The 17,895-nt window shown below is 46.3% G+C and overlaps 1 protein-coding gene across 2 annotated transcripts in view; it reads left to right on the forward strand.

Annotated features, from left to right (window-relative positions):
- Positions 1–17,895, forward strand: part of samd13 (sterile alpha motif domain containing 13) — a 79,552-nt gene that overhangs the window by 54,482 nt on the left and 7,175 nt on the right. For both annotated transcript variants that reach the window (XM_063064779.1, XM_063064780.1), the window contains 2 exons: positions 10,293–10,386; positions 14,542–14,650. In XM_063064779.1, coding sequence (XP_062920849.1) covers positions 10,293–10,386; positions 14,542–14,650 — 203 coding nt within the window. The remainder of the gene's footprint in view (positions 1–10,292; positions 10,387–14,541; positions 14,651–17,895) is intronic.

Consider the following 17,895-nt stretch of genomic DNA (forward strand, 5'->3'; position numbering starts at 1 on the left):
TGAAAGTCTTGATGAGATTCAGAAATTGAACAACGAATCTTCTCTAAATCTAAGCATGACATAACATCGCATAACCATTGAGCATGAGTAGGAGGAAAAACATCTTTCCATTTAAACAAAAGCGCCCTCCTAGCTATAAGAGAGCTAACAGCCAAAATATGTAAATCTGATGTCTTCAGCTTGATATCTTGTTCTGCAACAATACAGAATAGGGCCGTCAGAGGATTAGGCTTAAAATTGACTTTGAAAAGTAAAGAACAAGTTTGAAAAACTTCCTTCCAATATTTTTCAGGACATGGACAAGTCCAAAACATATGAATTAATGAAGCTTCTGCATTATTACATCTGTCACAGTAGGGAGATATATTCAAATAAAAACGAGATAGCTTATCTTTAGTCATATGGACTCTATGTACCACCTTAAATTGTATGAAGGAATGGCGAGCACATAGCGATGACGTATTAACCAGTTGAAAAATTTCATTCCAAGTTTCCTCAGGTATTGATGTCCGTAAGTCTTGTTCCCAGAGATTCTTAATTTTGTCTAAAGGAACATTCCTCATCTCCAGTAACATACCATAAATATTAGATATTGAACCATTATAAAAAGGTGTCAAATTAAAAATTACACCTAGTAAGTTCTTATCTGAGCTTATAGGAAATGTGCATAATTGAGATCTTAGAAAGTCTCTAATTTGTAGATATCTAAGAAAGTGAGTTTTGGGTAAGCTATATTTAGATAGATAGACATACTTTATTGATCCTGAGGGAAATTGGGTTTCGTTACAGTTGCACCAACCAAGAATAGAGTATAAATATAGCAATATAAAACTACAAATAAATAAATAATAATATGTAAATTATGCCAGATGGAAATAAGTCCAGGACCAGCATATTGGCTCAGAGTGTCTGACCCTCCAAAGGAGGAGTTTTAAAGTTTGATGGCCACAGGCAGGAATGACTTCGTATGACGCTCTGTGTTGCATCTCGGTGGAATGAGTCTCTGGCTGAATGTACTCCTGTGCCCAACCAGTACATTATGTAATGGATGGGAGACATTGTCCAAGGTGGCATGCAACTTGGACAGCATCCTCTTTTCAGACACCACCATGTGAAATTTAGCTGACAATTGCTCAAATGAAAAAAGATTTCCTCCAACAAACAGATCCCAAAAATAATTAATACCCAACCTGTCCCATTCTTTAAAAACTAAATCAGTCATGGAGGGTTTAAAAAAAAATTAGAATAAATGGGACTAGAAAGGGAAAATTTAAATAAACCAAAATGTTTTCTAAATTGTATCCAGATCATCAGAGTATGTTTAACTATTAAATTATCAGTTAGTTTACTTACAAATACAGGAAACGAGGATCTAAGAAGAGAAATTATAGAAAATTTACTAACAGAAATAGCTTCTAAAGAAACCCATACTGGACAGGCTACACGATTAGTATAATATATCCAAAACATAAGATATCGTATATTAACTGCCCAGTAATAAAACTTAAAATTAGGTAAGGCTAACCTCCAGACTTTTTAGGTTTTTGAAGATGAACTTTATTTAAATGAGGACGTTTATTTTTCCATATATAGGAGGATAAAATAGATTCAAGAGAGTCAAAAAAGGATTTAGGAATAAAAACAGGTAAAGCCTGAAAAAGATATATAAATTTAGGTAGAATATTAATTTTAATAGAATTAATTCGTCCAATCAATGATATTGAAAGAGGTAACCAATTTAATGATATCTTTTGTACTGTCGTGGTTCGGTCCGTGAAGTCCGCATTCCGGTTCACGGTCCAGTCCATCGACCCTTGCTCCAAGTTTTCCTGTCTACCCTGTTTCTGTTCCTGTTGAGTACTACTTGAGGCAGCTGATTCTCGTTGGGGCTGGCTGCATAAATACCTCCAGAGACCAGGGTGTGGCTGCTGGATTGTTCTTGTCCTTACTCCTTGTATCCCTTCCCCTGCCTTCTGTTTCCTCACCTGAAGCCCTGCCTTGTCTTGCCGGTAACTCTCACCTCGCTTCGCCTGTAGTCTTGTCTTGGAGCCACCCTGTACCTAGCTCCCTTCCTGTCCCTTGCCTCCGCTGGGTAAGTCAGACTGTCTTGCCGTTACCCTGCGGTTGGTTCTGTCCCTTCCTGTCCCTTGCCTCCGTCGGGTAGGCCAAGCCAACTTGCTGTTACCTACAGTTGGTTCTGTCCATTCCTGTCCTTTGCCTCCGTCGGGTAAGCCAGGCCATATTGCCATTACCCTGCGGTTGGTTCTGTCCCTTCCTGTCCCTTGCCTCCGTCGGGTGGAGTACCGCGCCCTGCCCAGGTGATCTGTGCCCTGCCCAGGTGATCCGTGCCCTGCCCAGGAGTACTGCACCCTGCCCAGGAGGAGCTTCAAGACCCCAAGCCTTGAGCCTCGCCCCAAGCCAAGCTTCAAGACCCCAAGTCTCAAGCCTCTGGTCTCCAGCCTGAAGACTCCAGCTTCGTCCTGCCTGCCAGCCAAGTCACGTCCTTGCCTTGTTCTGGGGTCCGAGCCAGAGGCAAGACCCAGGTTCTGGGCCCTTGTCCAGTCTCTGGCTCGGAGTCCAAGCCCTGGTTCCTAGCTCTCTTGTCCAGTCCTGTTCTGGGTTCCCAGTTTTCTTGTCCATGTCCCAACCCTCACCCTGTATCCTAGTCCTGTCCCTAGTACTTCAGTGTCTGTGTCTTGCACTTGGGCCCGTTTCCAGCCACCACCTTATGACATGTACATGGTTCAATAAAGTATTCTTTAAACGGGTGTTTGTAATTCTTAGTGATTGTTACACCCAAATAAGTAAATTGATTCCTTACAATTTTAAATTTATACCAAATTAGTTAAAGGAAATAACTCACTCTTATGTAGGTTCAATTTATATCCTGAAAACTGGCTAAAACGGGAGAGTAAAGAAAGTACACAGGGTAACAAAATCTCAACATTGGAGATAAAAAGCAATATATCATCAGCGTAAAGCGAGATTTTGCGGGTGATACCTCTCCTTGAAATAGCACAGATATCATTAGATTCTCGAAAAGCAATAGCTGGGGGTTCTAAAGCTAAATCAAAAAGCAAAAGACTCAACGGACAGCCTTGTCTAGTTCCGCGGTGAAGTTTAAATGGTTTGGAATTTTGAAAGTTAGTAAGAACTCGAGCAGAAGGAGATAAATAAAGTAATTTAATCCATTGAGTAAAATCTGGTCCAAAATTAAATTTTTCTAAGGTTTTAACTACATAATTCCATTCAACCCGATTGAAGGCCTTCTCAGCATGGAAGGATATCACACATTCCAATATCTCCTGAGAAGGAGAGTAAGTAACATTTAATACACGGTGTATATTAAAATGGGAATGTGGGATTTTAATAAATCCAGTCTGATCATCAGAAATAATAGAAGGTAAAATATTTTCAATCCTACGAGCCAGAACTTTAGAAAGAATTTTAGTGTCTACATTAAGTAATGAAATTGGACTATATGAAGAACATTCAGTTGGATCCTTGTCCTTTTTTAGGATGAGCGAAATAGAAGCTTCATAAAAAGATAGAGGCAAACTACCTAATTTGAAAGAATCCAAAAAGACTAAGTGTAACTGCGGTATAATTAATGAAGAAAAAGCCTTATAAAATTCTCCAAAAAATCCATCTGGACCTGGACCCTTACCCGAGTGTAAAGAACGTATAGCCTCAGCTATTTCCTCATAAGAAATGGGTTGATCCATCTGTTTGCAGAAAGTGCCGGGATACTTAATTGATCTAAAAAATTGTAGCTACGTAACATCCACACCAGGAACACCAGACACAAAAACAGTTACTTTCTTCCCAAAGCAGTTAGGTTGATCAACACCTCCGCCCTCTAACCCACCCCTCCACACCCCCAACCACCACGACTTTATCATTTCCTGTCAGTCACCTTGTGTACAGACACTCCTGTGCCCAATGTCACTTTATGGGCAATCTAAGTATATAAGCTATCTTATGTATTCATATTTATTGTGTCCTTTTTGTGCTGCGTCAGATCTGGAGTAACCATTATTTTGTTTTCCTTTACATTAAATATACTGGAAATGTCATTAAACAATCTTGAATCTTGCACAGTACTATAGTAATTTTATGTATTGCACTGTACTGTTGCCACAAAAAGAAACAAATTTCATGACACATGTGAGTGATGATAAACCTGATTCTGATATGGGTCTCTGTTGTGGACTGTGTTACGTACCCCGTAACTGGGTTGCCAAACCAGCAGAAATGGAGCACTCAGTTGGAGTCTGGAGTACTAGAACTAAGAAAGTTTTATTAAAGAAACAAGCAACACAGTAATCGAAAGGATAATAAATGCAACAATTCAACAATGATAACCACACATGTGCACAGAATTAAGATAACAGCATCAATCAAGCTCTATCGTTGTCTAGGGGGTAAATGACCAAATTTCAAAATGACTCAAAGTTCAGTCCAGTTCAGTTCGCAGTAATCGTTGCCATGGCGAGGCACAACGTGGGGGGAAGAGAGAGATAGAATAGGAACAACTGATCATTCAGAACACTGCTTCACTCACAGACCAGCGAGATGGCTCACAAACAGCTTTTGGGCGGGTCCTTGGTGATGTCACCTGAGGTCACCGACTGTGACCCCTCCTCCAGATGCGGTCGATCCTCTGCAGTGAACCCGGCACCCAGGCAAGGGCGGACACACACCGGGTTCCCGCTGATCGTACCTTTCCACCCTTGTCGTTGTCTGGCACTTCTCACCCACTCGTGAGAGGCGCACCGCTTCCAGGGTCTCGTTACCTCGGGTGGCGTGTGCCCTGTCTTAGCGAACCTGTCCCTTTTTATCCCCCTGCTGGGGTATCGCCTGTCCATCACTTCAAACAGTTCAGGGTTCAAAGGGGGGAGCCGCTCCAGACAGCTCTCTCTCCCACATCCCTTCATTACACATCTCCAGACGCTGCTGCATTGTTCCTTATCTCTCCTTCCCCTGAGGGCAGGTGGCAGACCAACTGCTGATGCCACTGATGCTAGCCCAGGCCAGCAAACATCTTAATTTTATGTGTATTCTCGTAACACTTCCCCCCTTTAAGGATTTTTACCAAGAGGTAAAAATTACAAACATGACTACATTATTTGATACATACACAATATACATCTTTATCAGCTATTTGGCTAACACAGCGAGTTTGAAGCTGTCAACACCTTGACAGACAGTCATCACATTTTCTGTTCCTCTTACACGTGTTATTAATAATCCCTTAGACCAGGCTCCAACTCAGCAAACTTCATAGTGGCCAAAAACACTGATGAATTGCGACCAATGTAACCTCTCATTTGGTTTTGTCCCGGACCACAACAACAAGGGTCGTCCCATTCCGACTCAGTTTTCTCTCGCAAGGGCTTAGTAGGAGGGGGACGGGTATTGACCGCAGAGTTATTGCAAAACTTCCTGCAGTACCCCACCATCTCCAAGAGCCTTCTGAGGGCCCTCTTGTCTGTCGGGGTTGGGAGGTCAGCGATAGCCTGCACTGTAGCTTGCATCACTGCCAGCTGCCCCTGTGTCACCACAATTCCCAGGTAAGTGACCCTCGTGTGGCCGAATTCATTTTTTTCAAGGTTCACTATCAAACTGGCTTCAGACAGCCGTATTAAATTGCCAATACACACCTCTGTGTTCATCAGCCCTTTAGTCACTGAATTACTCAAAAAATATGGGTGTTGTTTACTTGGCTGCCCTATTGTAACCACAATCACCCAACGTCCCAGTTCTTTGCATTTCCTCGGGACAATCCAACACATGGGTGCGAGTCGTTTAATTACTCCTTCGGGGATTAAGGGAGAGACCTTATCAGTAGACCTGGCCAAAACAATAGCCTTCTCCCATCTGACCGATCCCATCCTAATCTTTTCAAAATGGTTTTTTTCTCTTAGCAGGGGGCCCCTAGCTTCATTGATTTCCACGCTAACACCGACTAGGTTTGTTAGCATATCGAAAGCTGGTGACCGTCTCAGTTCGCGTCGGTCATGATCAATAACATTCTTCCCCCTGGGCAGCCGGTAAATCTCTTTCATGATTCCACCAACTGTTTCCTCCAGCACCGCAAAATGTCCACCGGGGGGTACCTCGTGCGCCATGTTAAAAACCTCATCCCCATAACTCTTTTGCACCACCCCCCACTCCTCATCTGCGGATGCTGTACTTGATTTCCCTTTCTTCCTTAGCACTTCCTCATCCGCACAATAGCTTGTCAAGGCTGTGTCAGAGAGAGCGGTCTCGGCAAAAACCATCAGCCCCTCGTCTCGCTCCTGCGTCTGCACAAATTCTTTCCTGGCTACTGCTACGTCCGTCCCAGCTCCCTCACTACCTCTTCTCTCACTACACCCTGTCTCATACAAGGTTGGCAGAAATGTTTCAGCCAAATTCACCATCGTGGGCGGGGCCTCCATGCTGGCAGGCTGACCCGTCAATCTCACGACTGGGAACACGATTCCTCCGGCGATGTCATTACCGAGCAAGACTTCCACGTCTTTCATCGGTAATTCGGACCTCACCCCGATCGTGACTAGTCCAGAGACCAGGTTGCTTTGTAAGTGTATCTGGTGCAAAGGGACTGACTCTGTCCCTTCCCCAACACCTTTGACCTCTACCTCCCCAGTCTGGGTCTCTGAGCTAAACTCTAATACACTCTTCAGTATTAGTGACTGACACGCTCCCGTGTCTCTCCAGATCCGCACTGGAACTGGTTTTAACCTCTCCTTCACTGACACCAATCCGGCCGAGATAAACCTCTCGCGCCCTTCCTGGACTTTTTCAGACCTGTCCTTCCCTAGCGGTTCGCTTAACAGCTCAATACAGCCATTCAAAATTTCCGCTTTTCCTTTCCCCGTCTCCTTCCTTGGGGCAAAGCACCTGGACGCAAAGTGTCCGACTTTCCCACAATTAAAACAGACGACCCCAGGAGACTTCCGACCAGACTGCTCCCGGTCTACCTTATCCTTTTCACTAGTCCCCGGCTTACTTTCTGACTTTTCCGGCGGACTCTCCCCGCCGTCCTGACTACCCTTCTGGTAGCCTTTACTCGGGGCAACCTTCATTTTATGCGTCAACGCATACTCATCCACTAACTTAGCAGTTGCGGCTAACGTGGCTGCCTCTTTCTCATCGAGGTAGGGTCTCATACCCTCAGGGACACAACCTTTAAACTGCTCAATCAGAATCAGCTGCAGCAGTCTGTCATAATCCCCCTCTACCCCCTTCGAGGCGCACCAACGCTCACAATATGTTTGCATCTCGCGAGCAAACTCCAAATACGTGCGGTCCCACCGCTTCCTCGCATTCTGGAACCTCTGCCGGTATGCCTCCGGGACCAACTCATAAATCCTGAGGATGGCCTCCTTCACCACCTCATACTTCTGGGCATCTTCCGCTGATAAAGCGGAGTAAGCCTGTTGGGCTTTCCCTTTCAGTACACTCTGAAGTAACACAGCCCACTTATCCCTCGGCCATTCCTGACTTATAGCCACCTTTTCGAAGTGGAGAAAGTACCGATCCACGTCGGTATCGTCAAAAGGGGGAACCAGCCTTACCTCCTGGGTCGCCCGGAACCCTCCACCTTGGTTCGGCACGAGCCCCTGCTCGGCCCTTATCTTTAACTTCTCCAGCTCAAATTCCCTTTCCCTCTGTTTCTCCTCTCTCTCCAACTGTCTTTCTCTCTCTTGCCTTTCTACCTCTTTCTCTTTCTCCCGCCTTTCTAACTCTCTCTCTTTCTCCCGCCTTTCTAACTCTCTCTCTTTCTCCCGCCTTTCTAACTCTCTCTCTTTCTCCCGCCTTTCTAACTCTCTCTCCTGCCTTTCTAACTGCTTCTCTTCGTGTTCTAACTGCCGTACCCGGAACTCGTGCTCGAGTCTCAGTTTTTCAAGCTGTACCTGTACCGCGTCTCCAGCAGGTTTTTCAATAGACACCACCCCCAGCTCACCTTGGGGAAACACACCTTTAGGTACATAGTGCTCTACAATAGCTCTGTGTATCTCCTCTCTCCTCATTGTCGACTTCACCTTAGCAAGATTCACCCGTTTGGCCACAGCTATCAATTCCGATTTCCTGGCATCCTCTAATGCCTCCAAGGTCGGCGCCTTTATAAATTCCTCAACCTCCATTTCTGCTGTTTGTCTTTTCTTTCTTTCGGGAATTTTAACCCAATCAATTTACTCCGTCCCAAATTTAGCGTTCAAAATCGCGGACGAGAACCCCACTTATGTTACGTACCCCGTAACTGGGTTGCCAAACCAGCAGAAATGGAGCACTCAGTTGGAGTCTGGAGTACTAGAACTAAGAAAGTTTTATTAAAGAAACAAGCAACACAGTAATCGAAAGGATAATAAATGCAACAATTCAACAATGATAACCACACATGTGCACAGAATTAAGATAACAGCATCAATCAAGCTCTATCGTTGTCTAGGGGGTAAATGACCAAATTTCAAAATGACTCAAAGTTCAGTCCAGTTCAGTTCGCAGTAATCGTTGCCATGGCGAGGCACAACGTGGGGGGAAGAGAGAGATAGAATAGGAACAACTGATCATTCAGAACACTGCTTCACTCACAGACCAGCGAGATGGCTCACAGACCAGCGAGATGGCTCACAAACAGCTTTTGGGCGGGTCCTTGGTGATGTCACCTGAGGTCACCGACTGTGACCCCTCCTCCAGATGCGGTCGATCCTCTGCAGTGAACCCGGCACCCAGGCAAGGGCGGACACACACCGGGTTCCCGCTGATCGTACCTTTCCACCCTTGTCGTTGTCTGGCACTTCTCACCCACTCGTGAGAGGCGCACCGCTTCCAGGGTCTCGTTACCTCGGGTGGCGTGTGCCCTGTCTTAGCGAACCTGTCCCTTTTTATCCCCCTGCTGGGGTATCGCCTGTCCATCACTTCAAACAGTTCAGGGTTCAAAGGGGGGAGCCGCTCCAGACAGCTCTTTCTCCCACATCCCTTCATTACACATCTCCTGACGCTGCTCCATTGTTCCTTATCTCTCCTTCCCCTGAGGGCAGGTGGCAGACCAACTGCTGATGCCACTGATGCTAGCCCAGGCCAGCAAACATCTTAATTTTATGTGTATTCTCGTAACAACTGAGAGTGGGAAGAGGGCAGGGAGAGGGGAGTCATGGTTAGGGAAAAGGGAAGGGAGAGGGGAGGGAGTGGGAAGCACCAGAGAGACGGTCCCTAATGATCAATAAACCAATTGTTTGGAATCAAATGATCTTGCCTGGCATCTCAGGGCTGGGTGTGTCTGCACTCACCCCACCCCACCCTTGGCACTCCTCCTTTGCCACCTGTCCCACACCCTTCCTGTGGTGCTCCACCTTCATCCCTTGCTCCTGCCATATTCACAAGCTCACTCTCCGATTCATGTTGAGAAACACAGTACAATGCGAAAGTCTCAGGCAGCCTAGCTATATACTGTACGTGTCTGAGACTTGCACGGGACTGTGTGTGTTAATGTAGTGTCTTCACGTTAATGTGTAAGAGCCACAAGAAGGTTTCCAGACAGTGACACTGGTGTTGTGTTGTTCTTTAAAGACACTGTGAGTACTGTGTCCTTTGTCAATTTCCCACCACCACCTCTGGTGTCCGTGTGTACGCACGTGTGTGTGTGTGTGTGTGTGTGTGTGTGTGTGTGTGTGTGTGTATGCATGTTTCTGAATCAGGTTCAATATCACCAGCATAGGTTGTAAAACTTGTCTTTGTGGCAGCAGTCCAGTGAAATACATAATAAGGAAACTGAATTATAGTGAAAAGTTGAATGACTAGTGTAAAAAGAATAGGTAGTGTTCATGGGTTCAATGTCCATTCAGAAGTCGGATGGCAGTGGGGAAGAAGCTGTTTCTGAAACATTGAGTATGTGCCTTCAGGCTTCTGTATCTCCTCCTTGGTAGCAATGTGAAGAGGGCATGTTCTGGGTGATGGGGGTCTGTAATGATGGATGCCACCTTTCTGAGGCATTGTGCCTTGAAGATGTCCTGGATACTGGGGAGGCCAGTGCCCATGGTGGGGCCAACCCAGTTTACAACGTTCTGCAGCTCATTTCGATCCTGTGCAATGGCTCACTCCAAACCAGGCAGTGATGCAGCCAGTTAGAAAGCTCTCTGTGATACATCTGTAGAAATTTGCGAGTGTCTTTGCTGACACACCAAATATCCTGAAACTCCTAACGAAATGCAGCCGCTGTCATGCCTTCTTTGTGATTGCACTGTTCTGTCCTTTGATTGCTTGTACCTCTTCCCTTCTCCCAGTTCTGGAAGTCCGAGGTGCCTCATGCCTCCCGACACCGTCAGCGTCTCCCGTCGAGATGAAGACCTTTGAGACCAGCTCCTTGGGCACTGAGAGGTGCGTGTCTATTTTCCCTTCTTGCACGGGAGCTCTTGTCTAATCGCTCCCGACCTCTGCTGTCCGGTGTCCACCTAGCACTCACTGAGGAAAATACTTTGAGGATGCGGGTGATGACGTAGAGTGGGTGGCGCAGTACCTGAGCAGTTAGCGCATCGTTTCGCAGCAGCAGTGGTCGGTGATCGGGTTCAATTCACGCCGCCGTCTGTAAGGCGTTTGTACGTTCTCCCCATGACTGTGTGGGTTTCCTCCAGGTGTTCCGGTTTCCTCCCACAGTCCAAAGACGGAGGGCTAGTGTGTTGTGGGCGTGCTATTTTGATGCCAGAAGCATAGTGACGCTTGTGTGCTGCCCCCCAGCTCATCCTTGGGCTGTGTTGGTCGTTGACAAAAGCAACTCATTTCTCTGTGATTTGGTGTACATGTGACAAATAAAGCTCTACTGTATCTAAGAGTCTCAAATACGGAAGTGTCAGTCTTCACAGTGGAGGACGTATCTAACATGCCAAAGAGAGATGTTATAGATGCAATAGGAAGTAAGGAGCTCGATACAATAGCTATTACTGAAGAGGTAGTGCTGAGCAAACTTGTGGGCCTGAAGATAGATAAGTCCCCTGGTCCTGATGGAATGCATCCCAGGGTGCTGAAAGAAATGGCAGACGTTATAGTCGAGGCTTTGGTGATAATTTACCAAAATTCTCCGGACTCTGGGCAGGTCCCAGTGGATTGGAAGACGGTGAATGTCACACCACTGTTCAAAAGAGGGTGTAGGCAAAAGGCAGGTAACTATAGGCCAGTCAGTTTAACATCTGTAGTTGGGAAAATGCTTGAAGCTATCATTAAAGAAGAAATAGTGAAGCATCTGGAAAGAAATGGATCCATCAGGCAGATGCAGCATGGATTCAGCAAAGGCAGGTCCTATTTGACAGACTTACTGGAGTTCTTTGAGGATATAATGAGCACAGTGGATAGAGGGGAACAGATGGACATTATTTACTTGGCTTTCCAGAAGGCGTTCATAAAAGACTTACCCACAAGAAAAGTATAAGGGTAAGGGATAATGTATTAGCATGACTAGAGGATTGGTTAACCAATAGAAAGCAGAGAGTTGGGATACATGGATGTTACCCTGGTTGACGATCAGTGGTGAGTGGTGTGCCACAGGGGTTGGTGCTGGGCTTGCAACTGTTCACGATATACATTAATGATCTGGAAGAGAGGGCCAAGTGTAGTGTATCTAAGTTTGCTGATGATACTAAATTGAGTGGAAAATCAAATTGTGCAGAAGATGCAGAGAGATATAGATGGGTTAAGTGAGTTGGCAGGGGTCTTGCAGATGGAGTACAATGTTGGTAAATGCGAGGTCATCCACTTTGGAAAGAAAAGTGAAAGAGCAGGTTATTATTTAAAGATAAAGGCATCTGTTAGTCTTGCAAGACCATGGATCTGCACCTGGAAAGTCTTCACTCTCCAGGGCGCAGGCCTGGGCAAGGTTGTATGGAAGACCAGCATTTGCCCATGCTGCAAGTCTCCCCTCTCCACGACACCAATGTTGTCCAAGGGAAGGGCATTAGGACCCATACAGCTTGGCACCAGTGTCGTCGCAGAGCAATGTGTGATTAAGTGCCTTACTCAAGGACACAACACGCTGCCTTGGCTGGGGCTTGAACTCACGACCTTCAGGTCGCTAGTCGAGTGCCTTAACCACTTGGCCATGTTTTTTTACTATTATTTAAATAGTAAAAAATTGCAGCACGCTGCTGTGCAGAGGGACTTGGGAGTTCATGTGCATGAATCTCAAAAGTTGGTTTGCAGGTGCAGCAGGCTATCAGGAAGGCAAATGAAATGTTGGCCTTCATTGCTAGAGGGATTGAATTTAAGAGCAGGGAGGTTATGCTGCAACTATACAGGGTACTGGTGAGGCCACACCTAGAGTACTGTATGCAGTCCTGGTCTCCTTACTTGAAGAAGGATATATTGGAGGCAGTGCAGAGGAGGTTCACCAGGTTGATTCCAGAGATGAGAGGGTTAGACTATGAGGAGATATTGAGTCACCTGGGACTGTACTCACTGGAATTCAGAAGAATGAGAGGAGATCTTATAGAAACACATAAAATTACGAAAGGATAGATAAGATAGAAGCAGCAAAGATGTTTCTGATGGTAGGCGAGACTGGAACTAGGGGACTTAGACTCAAGATTTGGGGGAGTAGATTTAGGATGGAAATGAGGAGGAACTGCTTTTCCCAGCCTGGTGAATCTGTGGAATTCTCTGCCCAATGAAGCAGTGGAGGCTACCTCAGTAAATATATTTAAGATAAGGTTGGACAGATTTTTGCATAGTAGGGGAATTAATGGGAGAAAGCCAGGTAGGTGGAGATGAGTCCATGGTCAGATCAGCCATGATTTTATGGAATGGCGGAGCAGGCTTGTCATGCCAGATGGCCGACTCCTGCTCCTATTTCTTATGTTCTTTTGTAAATGGGTGAGGAAATTCCCTAAGGCATTGAACACCATGGCCTTTCAAGGGAGGAAGGAGGTCTCCCACACCTGTGTATTGTCCAGCCCAGAGTCCCAGCCCATAACCCTGCACCACGGTTCTTCCCAAATAGAGACGCCATTTCCTTCTGAAAAATAGCACTCGGATGATTGTCAAAAATCCATGCTCTCTGTTTAAGTTCAAGTTTAATGCTGTAGGCTGACACTTGACCTCCGAAGCTGAACAGGTTAGTGTCGGTAAGTTGAGGGCATGCTGTGTTGGTGCCGGAAACATGGTGACACTTGTGGGCTGCCCCCAGCACATCCCCGGGCTGTGTTGGTTCTTGACACAAAGAATGCATTTCACTGTATGTGTGCTTCAATGTACGTAAGACACAGGTACGTTATTAGGCCAATCGTCCATTGAATTTGTTCTGCAATCCATCATTTTTGGTCAAAGGGCTTGTCTCTGCATTCCTCTGACTGTATAACTTAGTACACCGCTATCGTCACCTTGTGCAGAAGGCATGAGAGTAGAATCAGGCCACTCGGCCCGTCGAGTCTGCTCTGCCATTCCACCATGGCCGATTTATTATCCATCTCACTCCATTCTCCTGCCTTCTCCCCATAACCTTTGATGCCCTTGCTAAACAAGAACCGATCAAACTCCACTTTAAATACATCCAGTGACTTGGCCTCCACAGCTGCCCATGGGAGCAAATTCCACAGATTCACCACCCTCTTGCTAAAGAAATTCTTCGTCTCTGATCTGAGTGAATGTCCTTCTTTTCTGAGTCTGTACCCTCTGGTCCTAGGTTCCCCTATCATATGATGCTTCTTGTGATGTGTAGCGCAGTTTTGACTACCTATCTGTCGCTGCGTAGCTTCCATACCTCGGTTTTATGGTCTTTGCTAATGTGTGCATACCGATGGCTGAAAGATTGTCCCAGTGTCACTTTCCTTCAGCCGGTATGTCCTTTTTCTTTATGTATCAAAACTATAAAAGATTATTTACAACACATAGACACAAGATAATCAATATTTACAAGATGGTAGTTACAATACGGTTACTACCATCTATAAAACAGTCTATACCGCAGTGGGACCTCCGCTCACCTTCTGCCGCCTAGACCCGTGGACGGCCATCTTGGCCAGCCCCAGGAACAAGCCCACCAGGAGATCCTTTTCACGCCCCACCCCCTTCTGAACTGGGTGCCCGTAGATGAGCGCGGGACTAAAGTGCAGCCAGAACCCCAGCAGCAGCCTTTGAGAAACTGAAAGGCCCTCGCATTCCGTGTACGCGTGGCAGACCGACTCTTCCCGCCCGCGGAATGGACAGCTGGACGCGGAGTCAGTGAACCTGCTCAGCTATCTGTTATATGGGACTGTCCAATGCAACACCTTCCACCCCAGGTCCTCAGTGTACAGGGGAAGCTCCCCTGCATAGAGACTTCCACTGGGGAGGGGGACACACCTAACTGAAGCTCTTGAGCAAAAGGCTGATCTTTCTTTGTTACCTTCCTGTAAATCGCCTTTTGAAAACGTCCATGATGGTAGTTAGAGGCCTCGCCTTGGAGTTCACCTCTCTCTCATTCATCGTCATGTTCCGATTCACTTTTTACGGGTGGTTTAACAGTTAAGAGATCCACGCTGATTGTTTGAATTGCGTCTGTCTCCCTAGTCCAACGGAAAACACTCGGCTAGATCCGGTGGAGTGGACAATCCTAGACGTTTTCAACTACTTCAAGAAAGCTGGCTTCGAAGACCAGGCTGGAGCATTTCAGGAACAGGTGGGTCCGTGGAGGTGGTTGGTGCCTTCAGAACCTCAGCTGCTCTTCCTCCTACTGTAGAGTGAAGTGTCCTCTCTTCTTTCCACAAGATGGCCCCTCCACATCATTTTAGTTTTCAGCAAACCCCATCTCCATCTGCTAATCCCATTATTCCAGTTCCGAAGTGGTTTGGAATTCGACAGGAAGCTGGTTCCTGTGCTTCCTTTATATTCACTAGGACACAATTTCCCGCTCCCTTTAAACCCACCGGGACCCCAATCCCTGCTCCCTTTAAACCCACCGGGACCCCATTCCCTGCTCCCTTTAAACCATGGGGATCCAATTTCCAAAATCCGTTTAAAACCCACCAGGACCCCGTCTCCCGCTCCCTCTAAACCCCCCGGGACCCCGTCTCCCGCTCCCTCTAAACCCACCGGGACCCCGTCTCCCGCTCCCTCTAAACCCACCGGGACCCCGTCTCCCGCTCCCTCTAAACACTCCGGGACCCCGTCTCCCGCTCCCTCTAAACCCTCCGGGACCCCGTCTCCCGCTCCCTTTAAACCTAGCAGGAGCTTGATTCCTGTAAACCTGATAAACTCACCATATTCTCTGGAAAAGTTATTCCACCCCTACGTAACAGCTTTGCAAAAGAAATGAACTGAAGTTCAGATGGGAAGAACATCCAGGATTCTGGGAAATCTAGAGCAACACACACAAAAAGAAAGACGGAAGAAGGGATGTTGGGCCAGTTAGCCTGACTTCAGTGGTTGGGAAGATGTTGGAGTCTACTATTGAAGATGAGTTTTTGGGGTACTTGGGGACACAAGGTAAAATCGGCAATAGCATGGGTTCCTCAAGTGGAAGTGGCAGATGGAATACAGTATGGAGAGATGTATGTTCATGAACTTTGGAAGAAGGAATAAAAGCATAGGCTATTTTCTAATACAGGAGAAAACTGAAAACCCAGAAGTGCAAAGGGTCTTGGGATTCCTCGTGTAGGATTCCCTAAAGGTTAACTTCCAGGGTTAATTGGTGGTAAGGAATGCAAATACAACGTTAGCTTTCATTTCAAGAGGACTAAAATATAAAAGTAAGATTATAATGTTGAGGCTTTATGAGGCTCTATGAGGTATTGGTGAGATTGCAGTCGGAATATTGTGAGCAGTTTTGGGTTCCTTATCTAAGAAAGGATGTGCACACATTGGAGAGAGTCCAGGGGAAGTTTATGAGAATGATCCCAGGAATGGAAGGGTTAACATATGAGCATTTGATGGCTCTGGGCCTTACTTACTGGAGTTCAGAAGAATGAGGGACATCTCATTGAAACCTATTGAATGGTGAAAGGCCTTGATAGTGGATGTGGAAAGGATGTTTCCTATGATGGGAGAGTCTAGGACCAGAGGGCACAGCCTCAGAATAGAGGGACATCCATTTAGAACAGAGATGAGAAACAATTTCTTTAACCAGAGGATGGTGAATCTGTGGAATTCATTGGCATAGACGGCTTTGCAGGCCAAATGATTGGAAATATTTTTAGTGGAGGTTGATAGGTTCTTGATTAGTCAGGGTGTCACAGGTTACAAGGACAAGGCAGGAGAATGGGGTTGAAAGGGATAATAAATCAGCCATAATGGAACGGTGGAGAGGACTTGATTGACCAAATGGGCTAATTCTGCTCCTGTGTGTTATTGTCTAAAACACGCTGGAGGAGCTCAGCGTGTCAGGCAGCAGACCAGCGTCAGAGGGCAGGTCTGAGTTTTATCCGAACTTCACTGTAGATCAGGGCCGCGTGGGTGACTTTCCGTTAAAGCTGGTCAGTTGTTAAGGCTTCCACAGGTCACGTACCCAGTCTCCCCGTGTGTCGGCGGCACTGGTTCTCTTTATTCATTCAAAGCTGTGCAGATATGTCTAACAATGCCAGCTTTTATTACACATCCGTAATTATTCCGGAGCTGAGGAGATTGGGAGGAATGAGCCACATTGAGGGCGTAGTGGTCAGCAATGAGAAGTATCAGAGCTTGGAGCTGCTGGAAAAACAGACCGAAAAATGGCAAATGGAATTTAATGCAGACTAGTGCAAGGTATTGCAATTGCACTTCAGTAGGACCATCTAGGGTAGATCCTATACAGTGAACAGTAGGGCACTGAGGAGTGTCTTAGAACAGAGGGATCTGGCATTACAAGTCCGTAATTCATTGAAGGTGGCGTCAGAGGTAGATATGGCCATTCTGCCACATTGGCTTCCATTAATCAGTGTATTGAGTGTAGGAGTTGGGATGTTATGAAATTGAAACACAAGACGGTGAGGTCTATTGTGTGCAGTTTTGTCACCTGCCTACAGGAACGATGCAGAGAAAATTTACAAGGATGTTACCAGGACTTGAGGACCTGAGTTATAGGGAAAGGTTCAAAGGTTCATTTATTATCAAAGTATACAACTTGAAATTCTTCAATTCTCTGCTGTGAGACCAAGCAAGAAAAGAAAGGCAGCACCATCATCAACCCCCAAATCCCACCTCCCCGCAAAAAAAATGAACAAAAACGGGACATATCAACCTCCAGATCCCTCCTCCCTCACAAAAAAAAGCAATGAAACAGATCAGACACATCGAACCCAAAGTCCGTCCCCCCGCCCACATAAAAAAAATGAAACAGGCACATGAACCCCTCCCCCCCCCCAATCCTCCTTCCTGCACAAAATAAATGAGAAGATTGGGTGAAAAACACAATATAAAAACTGTAAGACTGAAAAATAGAGTCTATAGTCCAAGTCCACATCCAAAACACTGAAAAAACCTGGGTAACACTCTCCGGGTTCAGCGGCAGGCTCTCCCCTCTCTGGTGTAGAGCAACTTCCCAAGACTTAACCAGCCAGCTCTCGCCCTCCGCACTCGCTTCGATGCTTCAATCTCATCGCTCGGCAATCAATGGAAAGTATAATCAGCGAACTGGAGCCAAGCATTGGCTCGCTGCCTTCTCGCCACGACGTTCGCACACACTGCCTCTCCCTCCCGGAATCCTCGGTGAGACTGCAGTGCACTTGAACACCCAAAAGATCTCCAAGCTTCTACAATTGGCTTGAGGTTTCAATCTCCCTTGTCACTTTAATCGGTGAAATGGGGGTCAAACGTCGGTTCGTGCGTCGTCCTGAAACCATCTCGCCGCGAAGTTTGCTCATGCTGCCTCTGCCGTCCAGAACCGTCTGGGAGACTGCAGCTTGCTAAAGCACCCAAGCCATCTCCAAATTGCAAAACACAGGCTCCAAC

The sequence above is a fragment of the Mobula hypostoma genome, chromosome 12, assembly GCF_963921235.1.
Source record: "Mobula hypostoma chromosome 12, sMobHyp1.1, whole genome shotgun sequence".
NCBI classification, from domain to species: Eukaryota; Metazoa; Chordata; class Chondrichthyes; order Myliobatiformes; family Myliobatidae; genus Mobula; species Mobula hypostoma.